The sequence below is a fragment of the Dreissena polymorpha genome, chromosome 1 (genome assembly GCF_020536995.1).
Source record: "Dreissena polymorpha isolate Duluth1 chromosome 1, UMN_Dpol_1.0, whole genome shotgun sequence".
Classification (NCBI taxonomy): Eukaryota; Metazoa; Mollusca; class Bivalvia; order Myida; family Dreissenidae; genus Dreissena; species Dreissena polymorpha.
In genome coordinates, this window is record NC_068355.1 from 91,494,072 (window position 1) to 91,509,753 (window position 15,682).

Here is a 15,682-nt window from a genome sequence, read left to right on the forward strand (position 1 = left end):
TAAGAAAGGCAATTTAATAAACGGTTCAAATGTTTCAAAATAAAGTTCTTATTGATCTACACTTCACTATGACCCCTGTATTTAAGACTAATGGGATTTTTCCTATATCTGACGCATCCAAAAAGAACATTGCACATTTCATGGTCACTCTATTTTTTTATTGGTAATAACTCTGTGGCGAAACTGTCATGAAATACGACTGTGGTATTAAACCAATCGAATTCTACCTTTTTATACATTTGTTTACATGCGTATGCATCTATTGTTCATACTACAAAATAGCCATGAAATAAGAGTACTATGTGATTGCAAATATTGTTGTTTGTATTTGTGTCGAAGACGTGTATACTGTTGGGCAATCTTAAATTATCTTTGCAGAATTGTAAAAATAAACACACACAAAACACAAACACAAATTGAGTCAATAAAAGCGGGTATACCCAAGTATATGACAAAAGTCTCAAACTAACAGATGATTTTGAAGGCTTAAGTTTAATCAAATAATTTCCATATTTAAATTGTGCCACGAAACACGTGCTTTTATGAAATAATTGTGTCAAAACTTGTATTGCAAACTAAAAACAACCACAATATACAATATTAGCGTAGCCCAAAAATGAAAATATGTTCCATTTATGTCAACAGACTTTTCTCCTTCTTTGTTCTCTTGGGTGTGTTCGTCGGCCCGTCCGTGTGTTCCACTGTGTACGAATTTACTGGATCAAGATCTTTCAATTATGACAGAGACCGGAATGACCCGTTTGGTAAGTATGAATAAAGTAAATAAAGTGCATAAATAAATTACCATTTTTAATAATGATAAAATAATAATTATAATAATAATAATAATAATAATAATAATAATAATAATTATAATAATAATAATAATAAAAAATAATAATAATAAACTATAATAATTTCGTTAACAATTGAAATACTACTAATAATAATGATGATGATGATGATGATGATGACGATGATAATGATAATGATGAAGACGACGATGATGATGATGATGATGATGATGATGATGATGATGATGATGATGATGATGATGATGATGATGATGATGATGATGATGATGATGATGATGATGATGATGATGATGATGATGATGAGGATGATGATGAAAGTGTCGCTCATTTAGGCGTCTTCAACTGGCCGCAGACGTTCCCACAGTCGTGCAGCGCCCTCGCGCAGTCGCCAGTGAACATTGAGACGAGCCGCCTCCGGGTGTTACTGAAGAAGGATAGCTGTCCAAGGATATTCTACAGCAATAATATGATCCGGGGGTCCTTTATAAACAACGGTGAGGCATTGAGCACAACGATCGCACAAGTAAACACCTCACAAATAAACTTTTAACTACTAAGGGAGAAAACCACTGTATTGAAAATGTAACTGCGTTGCAAGAAATCAGAGTACTGCCATTTCTAAGTTTTTATCTCTATTCTGAACTTGCAAAACGACGTGTTAGGTAAGTAACTCGAAAAGGTTTATTTGGACGTTGCTTCAATAATGCATTATAATAATGCATCCGAAATTCACGGTTTATATAATTACACTTAATCGTTTTGACTGCTGATAAATTGCAAACATTACAAAAATGCAAAAGTCAAGTCGTATGAAGTTAAGTTTTTCAAGGAAACGTCCACTTATAAGTCCGCTAATTCAACCACGAATTCGTGCTTGACTAAATAGCAAACATTTAAGTTACTTAAGAGACTGAGCTAACCGCCGACGGCATAATGCCCACTTTTGAATGACGCAACTGATATAATAGATTTCGTACAAATCATGCGAAAATTTTAAATGCTGACCTTGCCATATTTAAATTTTAAATACAAAGAAATGATTAATTTCCGTTGCATAAATTACATTGACTGGATTTTCATATTTGAAGATAGCTACACTATTGTTCTTGACCCTTGTGACTGTTATTTTTACACATCACTATACTTAATATTAGAAAATTAATCAGAACATTTGAATTACAAAACAGTATGCTGCGAATCTTGTTTGTCGTTTCAGGCCACACAGCTCAGTTTCGTATCAATCGAGGCGAGATTGAGGCGTCAAACCTTCCGAACAGGCCCGGCCGGTACCTCGCGCACGACTTTCACGTGCACTATGGTGGAAGCCTCCTCAGCCAGGCCGTATGTCAAATGAGTACACTGAGTAAAGCCTCTATACTTGAGCGGCATACATAAAGCTTTGCCATCCTTATATAAACAGTTTCTTTTAAAAAGCAAATTCAAAAGTTTCATGCATACATTTGTGTAGTGGCAACGGTAAGCATATCGGCGATTATATTATTAATAATAATAATCTCTTTATTTTCCGAAGGTAACTCATTAGGACAACACATTGATACAAAGTCATGCAAACAGTTTAACAATGGCAATCTTATTTTCAATGAGGCCTTCAAACAACTATGGTATGTATAATGCATTTATGCACTATAATGCAAACATGTAGACTTCGACGGACATAAGAGTACTCACAGTAACAGTGTAATAGAAGTGTCATAAAAAGCAAGAATATTACATGACTACTCTTATATTATAAATTTCTCTTTCAATATTGAAATTGTCTCAATGAACAAATATTTGTTAACAACATTTTCCCATATAAACAAACTCTAACGCTCGCACGCACGCACACACACGCATACACACATCTGTACACACACTCACACTTATACAATTACCATATCTTAATTAACATGACCAATAACAATAACAAGAAGTTAACAAAAACAGCCGCGTACATTATTGTACAAAGTCGGAGTTTACAAACGTGGATTACATTATTCTTGAAATAGTTTACTATTGACAGAAGTGGCTGATATACACAAAAATTATAATTACAGAAAACAATATTCATGACCAGTGTTGTTCACAATAGGATATGAAATTACACAACTGTTATGAAGAATAGCCTGCACCTTCTTGTTATATATATAGTTTGAAAAAGCAATATGTATATTTGTTTGCGGAAATTAAATATTACTTAGCAAACACGAGGTCTGCCTTCTTTATGGCAATCGACCATTAAATATAATCTTATTTATTTTAAATTTTAAAACATGCTATAAAATATGTCCTTAAAAATTGCGGTTGCATTATAAATCCAAAACACGAGAACTAAAGGAGATTACAAGAATATCATAAGCTTTGCTTAAAGATTCATAACGAACATTCACCTCAATATCGCTTTATAACGTACATTCACCTCAATATCGATTTATAACGTACCTTCACCTAAATATCGATTTATAACGTACATTCACCTCAATATCGATTTATAACGTACCTTCACCCCAATATCGATTTCTAACGTATATTTACCTCAATATCGATTTATAACGTACATTCACCTCAATATCGATTTATAACGTACATTCACCTCAATATCGATTTATAACGTACATTCACCTCAATATCGATTTATAACGAACATTCACCTCAATATCGATTTATAATGTACATTCACTTCAATATCGATTTATAACGTACATTCACCTTAATTTCGATTTATAACGGACATTCACCTCAATATCGATTTATAACGAACATTCACCTCAATATCGATTGATAACGTACATTCACCTCAATATTGATTTATAACGTACCTTGACCTCAATATCGATGTATAACGTACCTTCACCTCAATATCGATTTATAACGTACATTCACCTCAATATCGATTTATAACGAACATTCACCTCAATATCGATTTATAACGTACATTCACCTCAATATCGATTTATTATGTACATTCACCTTAATATTGATTTATAACGTACATTCACCTCAATATCAATTTTCAACGTACATTCACCTCAATATCGATATATAACGTACCTTCATCTCATTATCGATTAATAACGTTCATACACCTCAATATCGATTTATAACGTACATTCACCTAAATATCAAATTATAACGTATATTCACCTCAATATTGATTTATAACGTACATTCACCTCAATATCGATATATAACGTACCTTCACCTCAATATCGATTTATAACGTACCTTCACCTCAATATCGATTTATAGCGTATATTCACCTCAATATCGATTTATAACGTACATTCACCTCAATATCGATTTATAACGTACATTCTCCTTAATATCGATGTATAACGTACATTCACCTCAATATCGATTTATAACGTACATTCACCTCAATATCGATTTATAACGTACATTCACCTCAATATCGATTTATAATGTACATTCACCTCAATATCGATTTATAACGTACATTCACCTAAATTTCGATTTATTACGGACATTCACCTCAATATCGATTTATAACGAACATTCACCTTAATATCGATTGATAACGTACATTCACCTCAATTTTGATTTATAACGTACCTTGACCTCAATATCGATGTTTAACGTACCTTCACCTCAATATCGATTTATAACGTACATTCACCTCAATATCGATTTATTATGTACATTCACCTTAATATCGATTTATAACGTACATTCACCTCAATATCAATTTTAAACGTACATTCACCTCAATATCGATTTATAACGTATCTTCATCTCATTATCGATTAATAACGTTCATACACCTCAATATCAATTTATAACATACATTCACCTAAATATCGATTTGTAACGTATATTCACCTCAATACTGATTTATAACGTACATTCACCACAATATCGATATATAACGTACCTTCACCTCAATATCGATTTATAACGTACCTTCACCTCAATATCGATTTATAGCGTATATTCACCTTAATATCGATTCATAACGTACATTCACCTCAATATTGAGTTATAACGTACATTCACCTTAATATCGATTTATAACGTTCATTCACCTCAATATCGATTTATAACGTTCCTTCACCTCAATATCGATTTATAACGTACATTCTCCTCGATATCGATTTATAGCGTACATTCAAATCAATATCGAATTTTAACGTTCATTCACATTTATATCGATTGATAACATACCTTCACCTCAATACCGATTTATAGCGTACATTCACCTCAATATCGATTTATAACGTTCATTTACCTCTATATCAATTTATAACGTAACTTCACCTCAATATCGATTTATAACGTTCATTCCCCTCAATATCGATTTATAACGTACCTTCACCTCAATATCGATTTATAACGTTCATTCACCTCAATATCGATTTATAACACACATTCACCTCAAGATCGATTTGTAACGTATATTCACCTTAATATCGGCTTATAACGAACATTCACCTCAATATCGATTTACAACGTACATTCACCTCAGTATCAATTTATAACGTATATTAACCTCAATTTCGATTTATAACGTATGTTCACCTCAATATTGATTTATAACGTACATTCACCTAAATATCGATTTATAGCGTACCTTCACCTCAATATCAATTTATAACGTACATTCACCACAATTTCGATTTATAAAGTGCATTCACCTCAATATCGATTTATAACGTACCTTCACCTTAATATCGATTTATAACGAACATTCACCTCAATATCGATTTATAACGTACCTTCACCTCAATATCGATTTATAACGTACTTTCACCTCAATATCGATTTATAACGTACCTTCACCTCAATATCGATTTATAACGTACCTTCATCTCAATATCGATTTATTACGTACGTTTACCTCAATATCGATTTTTAACGTACATTCACCTCAATATCAATTTATAACGTACATTCACCTCAATATCGATTTATAATCTACCTTCACGTCAATATCGATTTATAACGTACATTCACCTCAATATCGAATTATAACGTCCATTCACCTCAATATCGATTTATAACGTACATTCACCTCAATATCGATCTATAACGTACCTTCACCTCAATATCGATTTATAACTTACATTCACCTCAATATCGATTTATAACGTACATTCACCTCAATATCGATTTATAACGTTCCTTCACCTTAATATCGATTTATAATGTACATTCACCTCAATATCGATTTATAGCGTACATTAACCTCAATATCGATTTATGACGTTCATTCATCTCTATATCGATTTTTAACATACCTTCACCTCAATTTCGATTTATAACGTTCATTAACCTCTATATCGATTTATAACGTACCTTCACCTCAATATCGATTCATAACATACCTTCAACTCAATATCGATTTATAACGTACCTTACCCTCAATATCGATTTATAACGAACATTCACCTTAATATCGATTGATAACGAACATTCACCTCAATATCGATTTAAAACGTACATTCACCTCAATATCGATTTATAACGTATATTCACCTCAATATCGATTTGTAACGTACATTCACCTCAATATCGATTTATAACGTGCCTTCACCTCAATATCGATTTATAACGTACATTTACCTCATTATCGATTTATAAAGTGCATTCACCTCAATATCGATTTATAACGTACCTTCACCTTAAAATCGATTTATAACGTACATTCATCTCAATATCGATTTATAACGTACCTTTACCTCAATATCGATTTATAACGTGCCTTCACCTAAATATCGATTAATAACGTACCTTCACCTCAATATCGATTTATAACGTACCTTCATCTCAATATCGATTTATAACGTACCTTCACCTCAATAAAGATTTATAGCGTACATTCACCTCAATATCGATTTATAACGTACCTTCACCTCAATATCAAATTATAACGTACATTCACCTCAATATCAATTTCTAACGTACCTTCACCTCAAAATCGATTTATAACGTACATTCACCTCAATATCGATTTATAACGTTCCTTCACCTTAATATCGATTTATAATGTACATTCACCTCAATATCGATTTATAGCGTACATTCACCTCAATATCAATTTATGACGTTCATTCATCTCTATATCGATTTTTAACGTACCTTCACCTCAATTTCGATTTATAACGTTCATTCACCTCTATATCGATTGATAACGTACCTTCACCTCAATATCGATTCATAACATACCTTCAACTCAATATCGATTTATAACGTACCTTACCCTCAATATCGATTTATAACGAACATTCACCTTAATATCGATTGATAACGAACATTCACCTCAATATCGATTTAAAACGTACATTCACCTCAATATCGATTAATAACGTATATTCACCTCAATATCGATTTGTTACGTACATTCACCTCAATATCGATTTATAACGTACCTTGACCTCAATATCTATTTATAACGTACATTTACCTCATTATCGATTTATAAAGTGCATTCACCTCAATATCGATTTATAACGTACCTTCACCTTAAAATCGATTTATAACGTACATTCATCTCAATATCGATTTATAACGTACCTTTACCTCAATATCGATTTATAACGTACCTTCACCTCAATATCGATTAATAACGTACCTTCACCTCAATATCGTTTTATAACGTACCTTCATCTCAATATCGATTTATAACGTACCTTCACCTCAATAAAGATTTATAGCGTACATTCACCTCAATATCGATTTATAACGTACCTTCACCTCAATATCAAATTATAACGTACATTCACCTCAATATCAATTTCTAACGTACCTTCACCTCAATATCGATTGATAACGTACCTTCACTTCAATATCGATTTATAACGTGCCTTCACCTCAATATCGATTTATAACATACCTTCATCTCAATATCGATTTATAACGTACCTTTACCTCAATATTGGTTTATGACATACATTCACATCAATATCGATTTATAACGCACCTTCACCTCAATAAAGATTTATAGCGTACATTCACTTCATTATCGATTAATAACGTACCTTCACCTTTATATCAATTTATAACGTACATTCACCTCAATATCGATTTTTAACGTACCTTCACCTCAATATCGATTTATAACGTACATTAACCTCAATATCGATTTATAACGTACATTCACCTCAATATCGATTTATAACGTACCTTCACCTCAGTATCGATTTATAACGTACCTTCACCTCAATATCGATTTATAACTTTTATTCACCTCAATATCGATTTATAACGTACATTCACCTCAATATCGATTTATAACGTACCTTCACCTCAATATCGATTTATAACGTACATTCACCTCATTATCGATTTATAAAGTGCATTCCCCTCAATATCGATTTATAACGTACCTTCACCTCAATATCGATTTATAACGCACCTTCACCTCAATATCGATTAATAACGTACCTTCACCTCAATAAAGATTTATAGCGTACATTCACCTCATTACCGATTTATAACGTACCTTCACCTCAATATCAATTTATAACGTACATTCACCTCAATATTAATTTATAACGTACCTTCACCTCAATATCGATTCATAACGTACCTTCACCTCAATATCGATTTATAACGAACCTTCACCTCAATATCGATTTATAATATACTGCACCTCAATATCGATCTATAACGTTTATTCACCTCAATATCGATTTATAACGTACCTTCGACTCAATATCGATTGATAATGTACCTTCACCTCAATATCGATTTATAAAGTACATTCACCTTAATATCGATTTATAACGTACATTCACCTCAATATCGATTTATAACGTACCTTCACCTCAATATCGATGTATAACATACCTTCACCTCAATATCGATTTATAACGTACATTCACCTCAATATCGATTTATAACTTTTATTCACCTCAATATCGATTTATAACGTACATTCACCTCAATATCGATTTATAACGTACCTTCACCTCAATATCGATTTATAACGTACATTCACCTCCTTATCGATTTATAAAGTGCATTCCCCTCAATATCGATTTATAACGTACCTTCACCTCAATATCGATTTATAACGTACATTCACCTCAATATTAATTTATAACGTACCTTCACCTCAATATCGATTCATAACGTACCTTCACCTCAATATCGATTTATAACGAACCTTCACCTCAATATCGATTTATAATATACTGCACCTCAATATCGATCTATAACGTTTATTCACCTCAATATCGATTTATAACGTACCTTCGACTCAATATCGATTGATAATGTACCTTCACCTCAATATCGATTTATAAAGTACATTCACCTTAAATATCGATTTATAACGTACATTGCACCTCAATATCGATTTATAACGTACCTTCACCTCAATATCGATGTATAACATACCTTCACCTCAATATCGATTTATAACGTACATTCACCTCAATATCGATTTATAACGTACCTTCTCCTCAATATCGATTTATAACTTATATTCACCTAAATATCGATTTATAACGTACCTTCACCTCAATATCGATTTATAACGTACACTTACCTCAATGTCGATTTATAAACGTACATTCACCTCAATATCGATTTATAACGTACATTCACCTCAATATCGATTTATAACGTACCTTCACCTCAATATCGATTTATAACGTACCTTTACCTCAATGTCGATTTATAACGTACATTCACCTCAATATCGATTTATAACGTACATTCACCTCAATATCGATTTATAACGTACATTCACCTCAATATCGATTTATAACGTACCTTCACCTAAATATCGATTTATAATGTACATTCACCTCAATATCGATTTATAACGTACATTCACCTCAGTATCGATTTATAACGTTCATTCACCTCAATATCGATTTATAACTTATATTCACATAAATATCGATTTATAATGTACCTTCACCTCAATATCGATTTATAACGTACCTTTACCTCAATATCGATTTATAACGTACATTCACCTCAATAAAGATTTATAGCGTACATTCACCTCAGTATCGATTTATAACGTTCATTCACCTCAATATCGATTTATATCTTATATTCACCTAAATATCGATTTATAATGTACCTTCACCTCAATATCGATTTATAACGTACCTTTACCTCAATATCGATTTATAACGTACATTCACCTCAATATCGATTTATAGCGTACATTCACCTCATTATCGATTTATAACGTACCTTCACCTCAATATCAATTTATAACGTACATTCACCTCGATTTCGATTTATAACGTACATTCACCTCAATATCGATTTATAACGTACATTCACCTCAATATCGATTTATAACGTACATTCACCTCAATATCGATTTATAACGTGCATTCACCTCAATATCGATTTATAACGTACATTCACCTCAATATCGATTTATAACGTACATTCACCTCAATATCGATTTATAACGTTCATTCACCTCAATATCGATTTATAACGTACATTCACCTAAATTCCAATTGATAACGTTCATTCACCTCAATTTCGATTTATGACGTACAGTCACCTCAATATCGATTTATAACGTACATTCACCTCATTCTTAATTTAAGCGTGTGTGTCTGTATCTTTTAAATATAGAATTCATAGCTTAATGGCGATGTCTCATCTACAATTAAACGATTTTACCTTTCATAGATTCGCTTGTTTCCTATACATGGTGATGAAACAGTTTCTCGTTTAGTCTATTTTATTTACAAGAATGGGTTAATTGAATGCATTTGATTGAGTATAGAGATTGTATATGTATTACGTTTATGATGGTAAGTGGTAGTTTAAAGAGCGGACGTGCTTTACTTTTAATTAACAATTTGGTAGGCAGATTAGTTTTCTCAAGTTTGACATGTTTCAATACTTCTCTGCATCTTAATAAAGCGGTTCAAGCACTATTTAGCGAAGATTAAGATACAAATTTTAATTTCAGAAAATGTTGCACACGAGACTCTAACCCTAAGACAAATTTAACCGAATACAAAAAAATGGTAATGACAGATATAATAAGTTTGAACTAAAACATTAATTTAAACAAACATTTTGCATTATGCTTTAAACGCCGTTGTTTTCTAAAAGGGCATAATGGCGCCTGGTTCCGAGCACACTGTGAATGGACGGCGCTACGACGGAGAGGTCAGTTACGTCCACTCAAATATTGCACCACATTTGTATGTGCAACATTTAGTTTTGACAGAAAAGACACGTTGCTATCAAAATGTATTTTGATCAATTGATTTACATAGTTTGAATTCGCAAGTAAATTATAAAATTGCCCTTAATAAACTGTTAAACTCTTGGTTAAATCATTTCCAAATGTCACATAAATATTTTATATCTTGCATATGATGGAAAACTAAAGAAAGCAAGAATGTATCAATAACATTCAAATATTACAAATAAAGTGAACAAATGTTGTGGGACATGCATATGATGTTTTTTTATTGAGAACACCGTTGTTTTATGCTACTGGTGTGTGATCGTAACAATTTCAGATCAATTCTATGGTATGCTTATTGATTGACAACTCATACTCGATCACCGTGCTTACATTTGCAGATCCACTTTGTGTTGTTTAACAGCAAGTATGGCACACTAGAGAATGCAGAGAACAAACCAGACGGCGTTGCAGTATTGGCATTTTTCGTCACGGTAGGGAACAATCTCATAATGGCATATGCTCCGTCTGTGTTTTCATGACATCAAGAGATGTTTCAATGTTAAACCAAGTCATGTTAAGTCAAACACCTTTATTTCATTCATACCACTAAGCACGGTAAACGATGTGTACGTAATATACTCATATAATTGTATTATACAATAGTTCACTTACAAACTAAAAATAAAATAACAAGAATACTTACTAACCATACTCAATTATTTGTATCCACTTATATATACCCCAAATTTACATTATGTACGCACATAAGTAACATTTATTTACGTGAAACATGTTATACGGCTAGTATTTCTCTAAGGGATTATCGTTAACAATATGTATTTCCTATAAAATTCTTCAACGCCATTAGGTTTTCATCTGATCCTTTTTATTTATAGTGATAAACGGCATGAAGATATATATGCTTTGTTATAAATTGAATGTGAATTCTTTTAAAGATATTGTATAAAGAAATGTGAAACACAATCGGTATGGTGATTTATATATTCATCAAAAACTGGTTGTTACTTGGTATTTGAAACCTTAAACGTTTTTGTACAACGTTGATAGCAACATGTCAAAATCTTGATGTAGGTATTAACCTAAATAATATGCGATATCCTTTCACTTATTATACTACTAACGTGTTTAACAGAGAGTACCAGAAAACTCGTTTGAGGGAATGAAGGCGAGGGGTTTCTCCCAGATCTGGTTGACCGCCCTGCCGAGAATCAGGGCTATAAGTAGGCGACTTAATACTGCATATAAATATTTCCACCCAGCTCTATAAAATTTTGCTTAATTGATCATCAATGGCTTACATCTCCTGAATAAAGTTTGTATTTATTACCAAGCATAGTAATTTTCAAAAGTTGTTTACATATCGATAAGTCGACAATTTATTCTGGAGTATTTAACAAAGCACGTATAAATTCCCCCCCCCCACCCCCCCACCCCCCCCCCCATCACCCATTACATCAAAAGCAGCATACCTTTTTGATCGCTGCAGACAGCACCGTTAACGCTCGAATAAACCTAAAGACGTTCTTCGACCGGAAGTGCGAGTTCTTCACGCTTCCAGTCTGTGCAGTGGGTAATCTTCCGCGAGCCAATACCGGTAACGTACCAGGCGGTAAGTCATAGTCAAGTGATAGTTATTCAAGAGACTCCTCATCAACATAATCTCAATAATCATAATATTCATCCGGAAACGTATGCCGGTCACATGTCGGGTTTAGTCTTTGTGTGGGTCGCTAAATGTGTTATAGCACACAAATATGACAGATATATGACGTGTCTAAAGGCTAAACTTGTTTTTCTTATTTCACATTGTAAGAACAGAGAGTATATTTGCGTGTTTATGGTATATTAACGCGTGTCGTCGCTATTGGGAAAGACCAGAGCAAATAGTTCTATTCGTATATTATTGTATACATTCGCAGAGATGATATTGCATGTGTTTTTTGGGGGGGGGGGTGAGAATGTTTGATATCCTCCCTTGATATATCGCTGTTAACAAGCGTAACATTTGAATGCCTTGTCCGAAATGATAATTAATTATATCACTAAAATAAAAAAGACTTAAGTTTAATTAAAACATAGTATAATAATGCGTTGGGGAATCGCATGAGATATGTTTAGTCGTGTTGCCTTAAAAATAACGTTATCTGACAGTTTTTAGTCTAGAATCGCTTATTGTATTTTGATTGGAAACCAAAGACGCATTAAAATACACATTTTATGTCGCTCATGTATTTCGGAAATGTTTGTGTCAGAGTGCAAAAAATAATCTATTTCTTTTTACAGATTACAGTTAGTAAGAAAATTGTCTTGACGACACAGTCGATGGCCAAAGACGAATTTTCTCATTCACGCGACTCATTGATATCTTATTTATCTTTCATAACTTACCAATATTACCGTCGACATCAATCTCATCCCGTTAATTGAGCAATCAGTAAAACAGCGCATCGATTTTTATTTCAGTGGTCAGAATTGCAGGCGCTTGAGTCCACCGGAGACTTCGACGCTCGCTATGGAAATTACCGCGTCTCGCAGCCGCTAAACGACCGCATAGTGGAGGCAAACTTCCTGCCTCTCGGTAACACTCCAAACCGACGGAGGCGCAAGTTGAGTCATACACTGGAAGGCGAGGGGGACAAGGGGAACTCCTTGAACAGACCGTCTCGCTGGTGGAATGGACCGTCAAAACGTCTGTTCCCGTTCCATTGAATTTGGTGATGAAAAGCTCTGAATTCTGTCCGCAAAACGTCGTTACACACTTTACAGTCAGAAACTGAACTCTTTGATTTATATGAAATTCAATTAACTTTTCGTTACTAGATCAGCATATATTCGTGTCTCTAGTTTTACGCCGATTTTTTATTTTCGTGTAACTTTTTTTACTGAAGTTTTGTAATCTCTTTCATTACAAGAAGTGGATTATTTTAAAATAAACTATGCGATACACTTAACCATGCATGCTTTTGTGAAATAGTGTATACCTAATTATCTTAATAGTATAATTTTTCTACTAGTCCTTCATATGAAACAATATAAGTATTATATGTATATTTTAGGCAATAATTCTCATCCAGCACACTTATATACTTACTAGACTATAGATAGATTTTTTAGATAGAGTTAGATAGTTTTTTCAACATAAAATGCATAGATTTACATTGCAGCATATTATATACACACACTTAATAATAAGAACTACCTTCATGTATAAACAAAGCCATGTCAATCAACACTATACGTACGGATTGCACAATAAAGGGTTTGCAATTAAACCCCTATTTCGATTGTAGTCCTTTAGATAAAATATTGTATGACATAGGAGACAACGTTTTTTATCGCAGTATATAAGTATATCACAGTATATAATAATGAAAGACATATGCCATATTAAAGTTACACTAACTTTTGCATAGAATATATTCTGATAAGTTCTAGACTAAACATTATAAAGAAGTTATCACATTTTAAGTGTTTAAAAGTTAAACATAATTATTTTCCATGCTAAAAAATAATCATACAGCAACTAGATAAGACACAATAAATATTTCTACATTCGTATTAAATCAACATTAATAAACCTTAAAAAGATGCATATTAAAAATCTGCCTGTCTTAAAAAATGCTCCTTAACACTGTGTTTAAAAGATGAAATACTTTTGACATCTCTGATATGCTGAGGAAGAGAGTTCCAGAGAGTACAACTATTGAAAGCAAATGACTTTTTCTCAGACCCGTTGACCCTTGGAATGGCATGCCTATTGCAATCATGCAAATGACTCAATTAAGTAGCTACCATTTCTAGCTATTGTGCGTGTACCAACCACAGCTGACGGATAGAGGGACGACTATAAATACTGTAGCGTAAATTTTTAGGGAATATCACAATTTCCATATAAATGTTGATAACAATTCAACTCATCTACTGTCGGTAACTTATTTTCATTATTTGAAAATGTTTGGAATAATTTAACTGCGTAAAGTCAACAAAATATCAATCGGCGATTCCAATAGATCCTTTCAGTTATTCGCATTTACTAGTGAAAGAGTTTTGTTCTTTAGCCGCATATGATTTGAGCGCTTTTTTACCACTTTGGAACATGACCTTTATCATTGAAAATGGGAATTGAAGTGTCAATCCACCCCACCTGCATTGTTTAGACTCCGCCGACTGGTTGGCAAAAAGAGGTGGAATTCATATATATGCCTTGCTGTGTTAATGATAAAAGTGCTGTGTGGATAGCAGGCAAAGGTAGACGTGCAAGAGTAGTAACACACACATATATTTACTACGGAATCCGGATAGTGCCATCTATAATCAAGTCACAGCTCAAACGATTAGACATTCTACAATATACATGTATGAGTCGTGTTCTGAGAAAACTGGGCATACTGCATGTGCGTAAAGTGTCGTCCCAGATTAGCCTGTGCAGTTCGCACAGGATAATCAGGGACGACAATTTCCTCCTAAACTTGATTTTCGGTAAAGATGGACTCCCTTGAAACTAAAAAAACCATGAAAGCAGAAAGTGTCGTTCCTGATTAGAATAGCCTGTGCGTACTGCACAGGCTAATCTGGAACAACTTTTAACGCACATGCAGTATGCCCAGTTTTCTCAGAACGCGGCTCATATTATCGGCATCTTTGACTAGACAATCTGTTATCAACATCTTTAACTCAAAAACAACTATCAGCATCTTCGACTAGA

At 33.0% G+C, this 15,682-nt stretch overlaps 1 protein-coding gene across 1 annotated transcript; it reads left to right on the top strand.

The window, feature by feature from the left end:
• Positions 1 to 737: 737 nt before the first annotated feature.
• LOC127836487 (carbonic anhydrase 6-like) lies at positions 738 to 13,686 on the top strand. Its single transcript, XM_052363166.1, has 7 exons — positions 738 to 764; positions 1,180 to 1,309; positions 2,032 to 2,156; positions 11,355 to 11,447; positions 12,110 to 12,197; positions 12,464 to 12,543; positions 13,441 to 13,686. Exons 1-7 carry the CDS (start codon positions 738 to 740, stop codon positions 13,684 to 13,686), a joined length of 789 nt encoding a protein of 262 aa, XP_052219126.1.
• Positions 13,687 to 15,682: the final 1,996 nt, after the last annotated feature.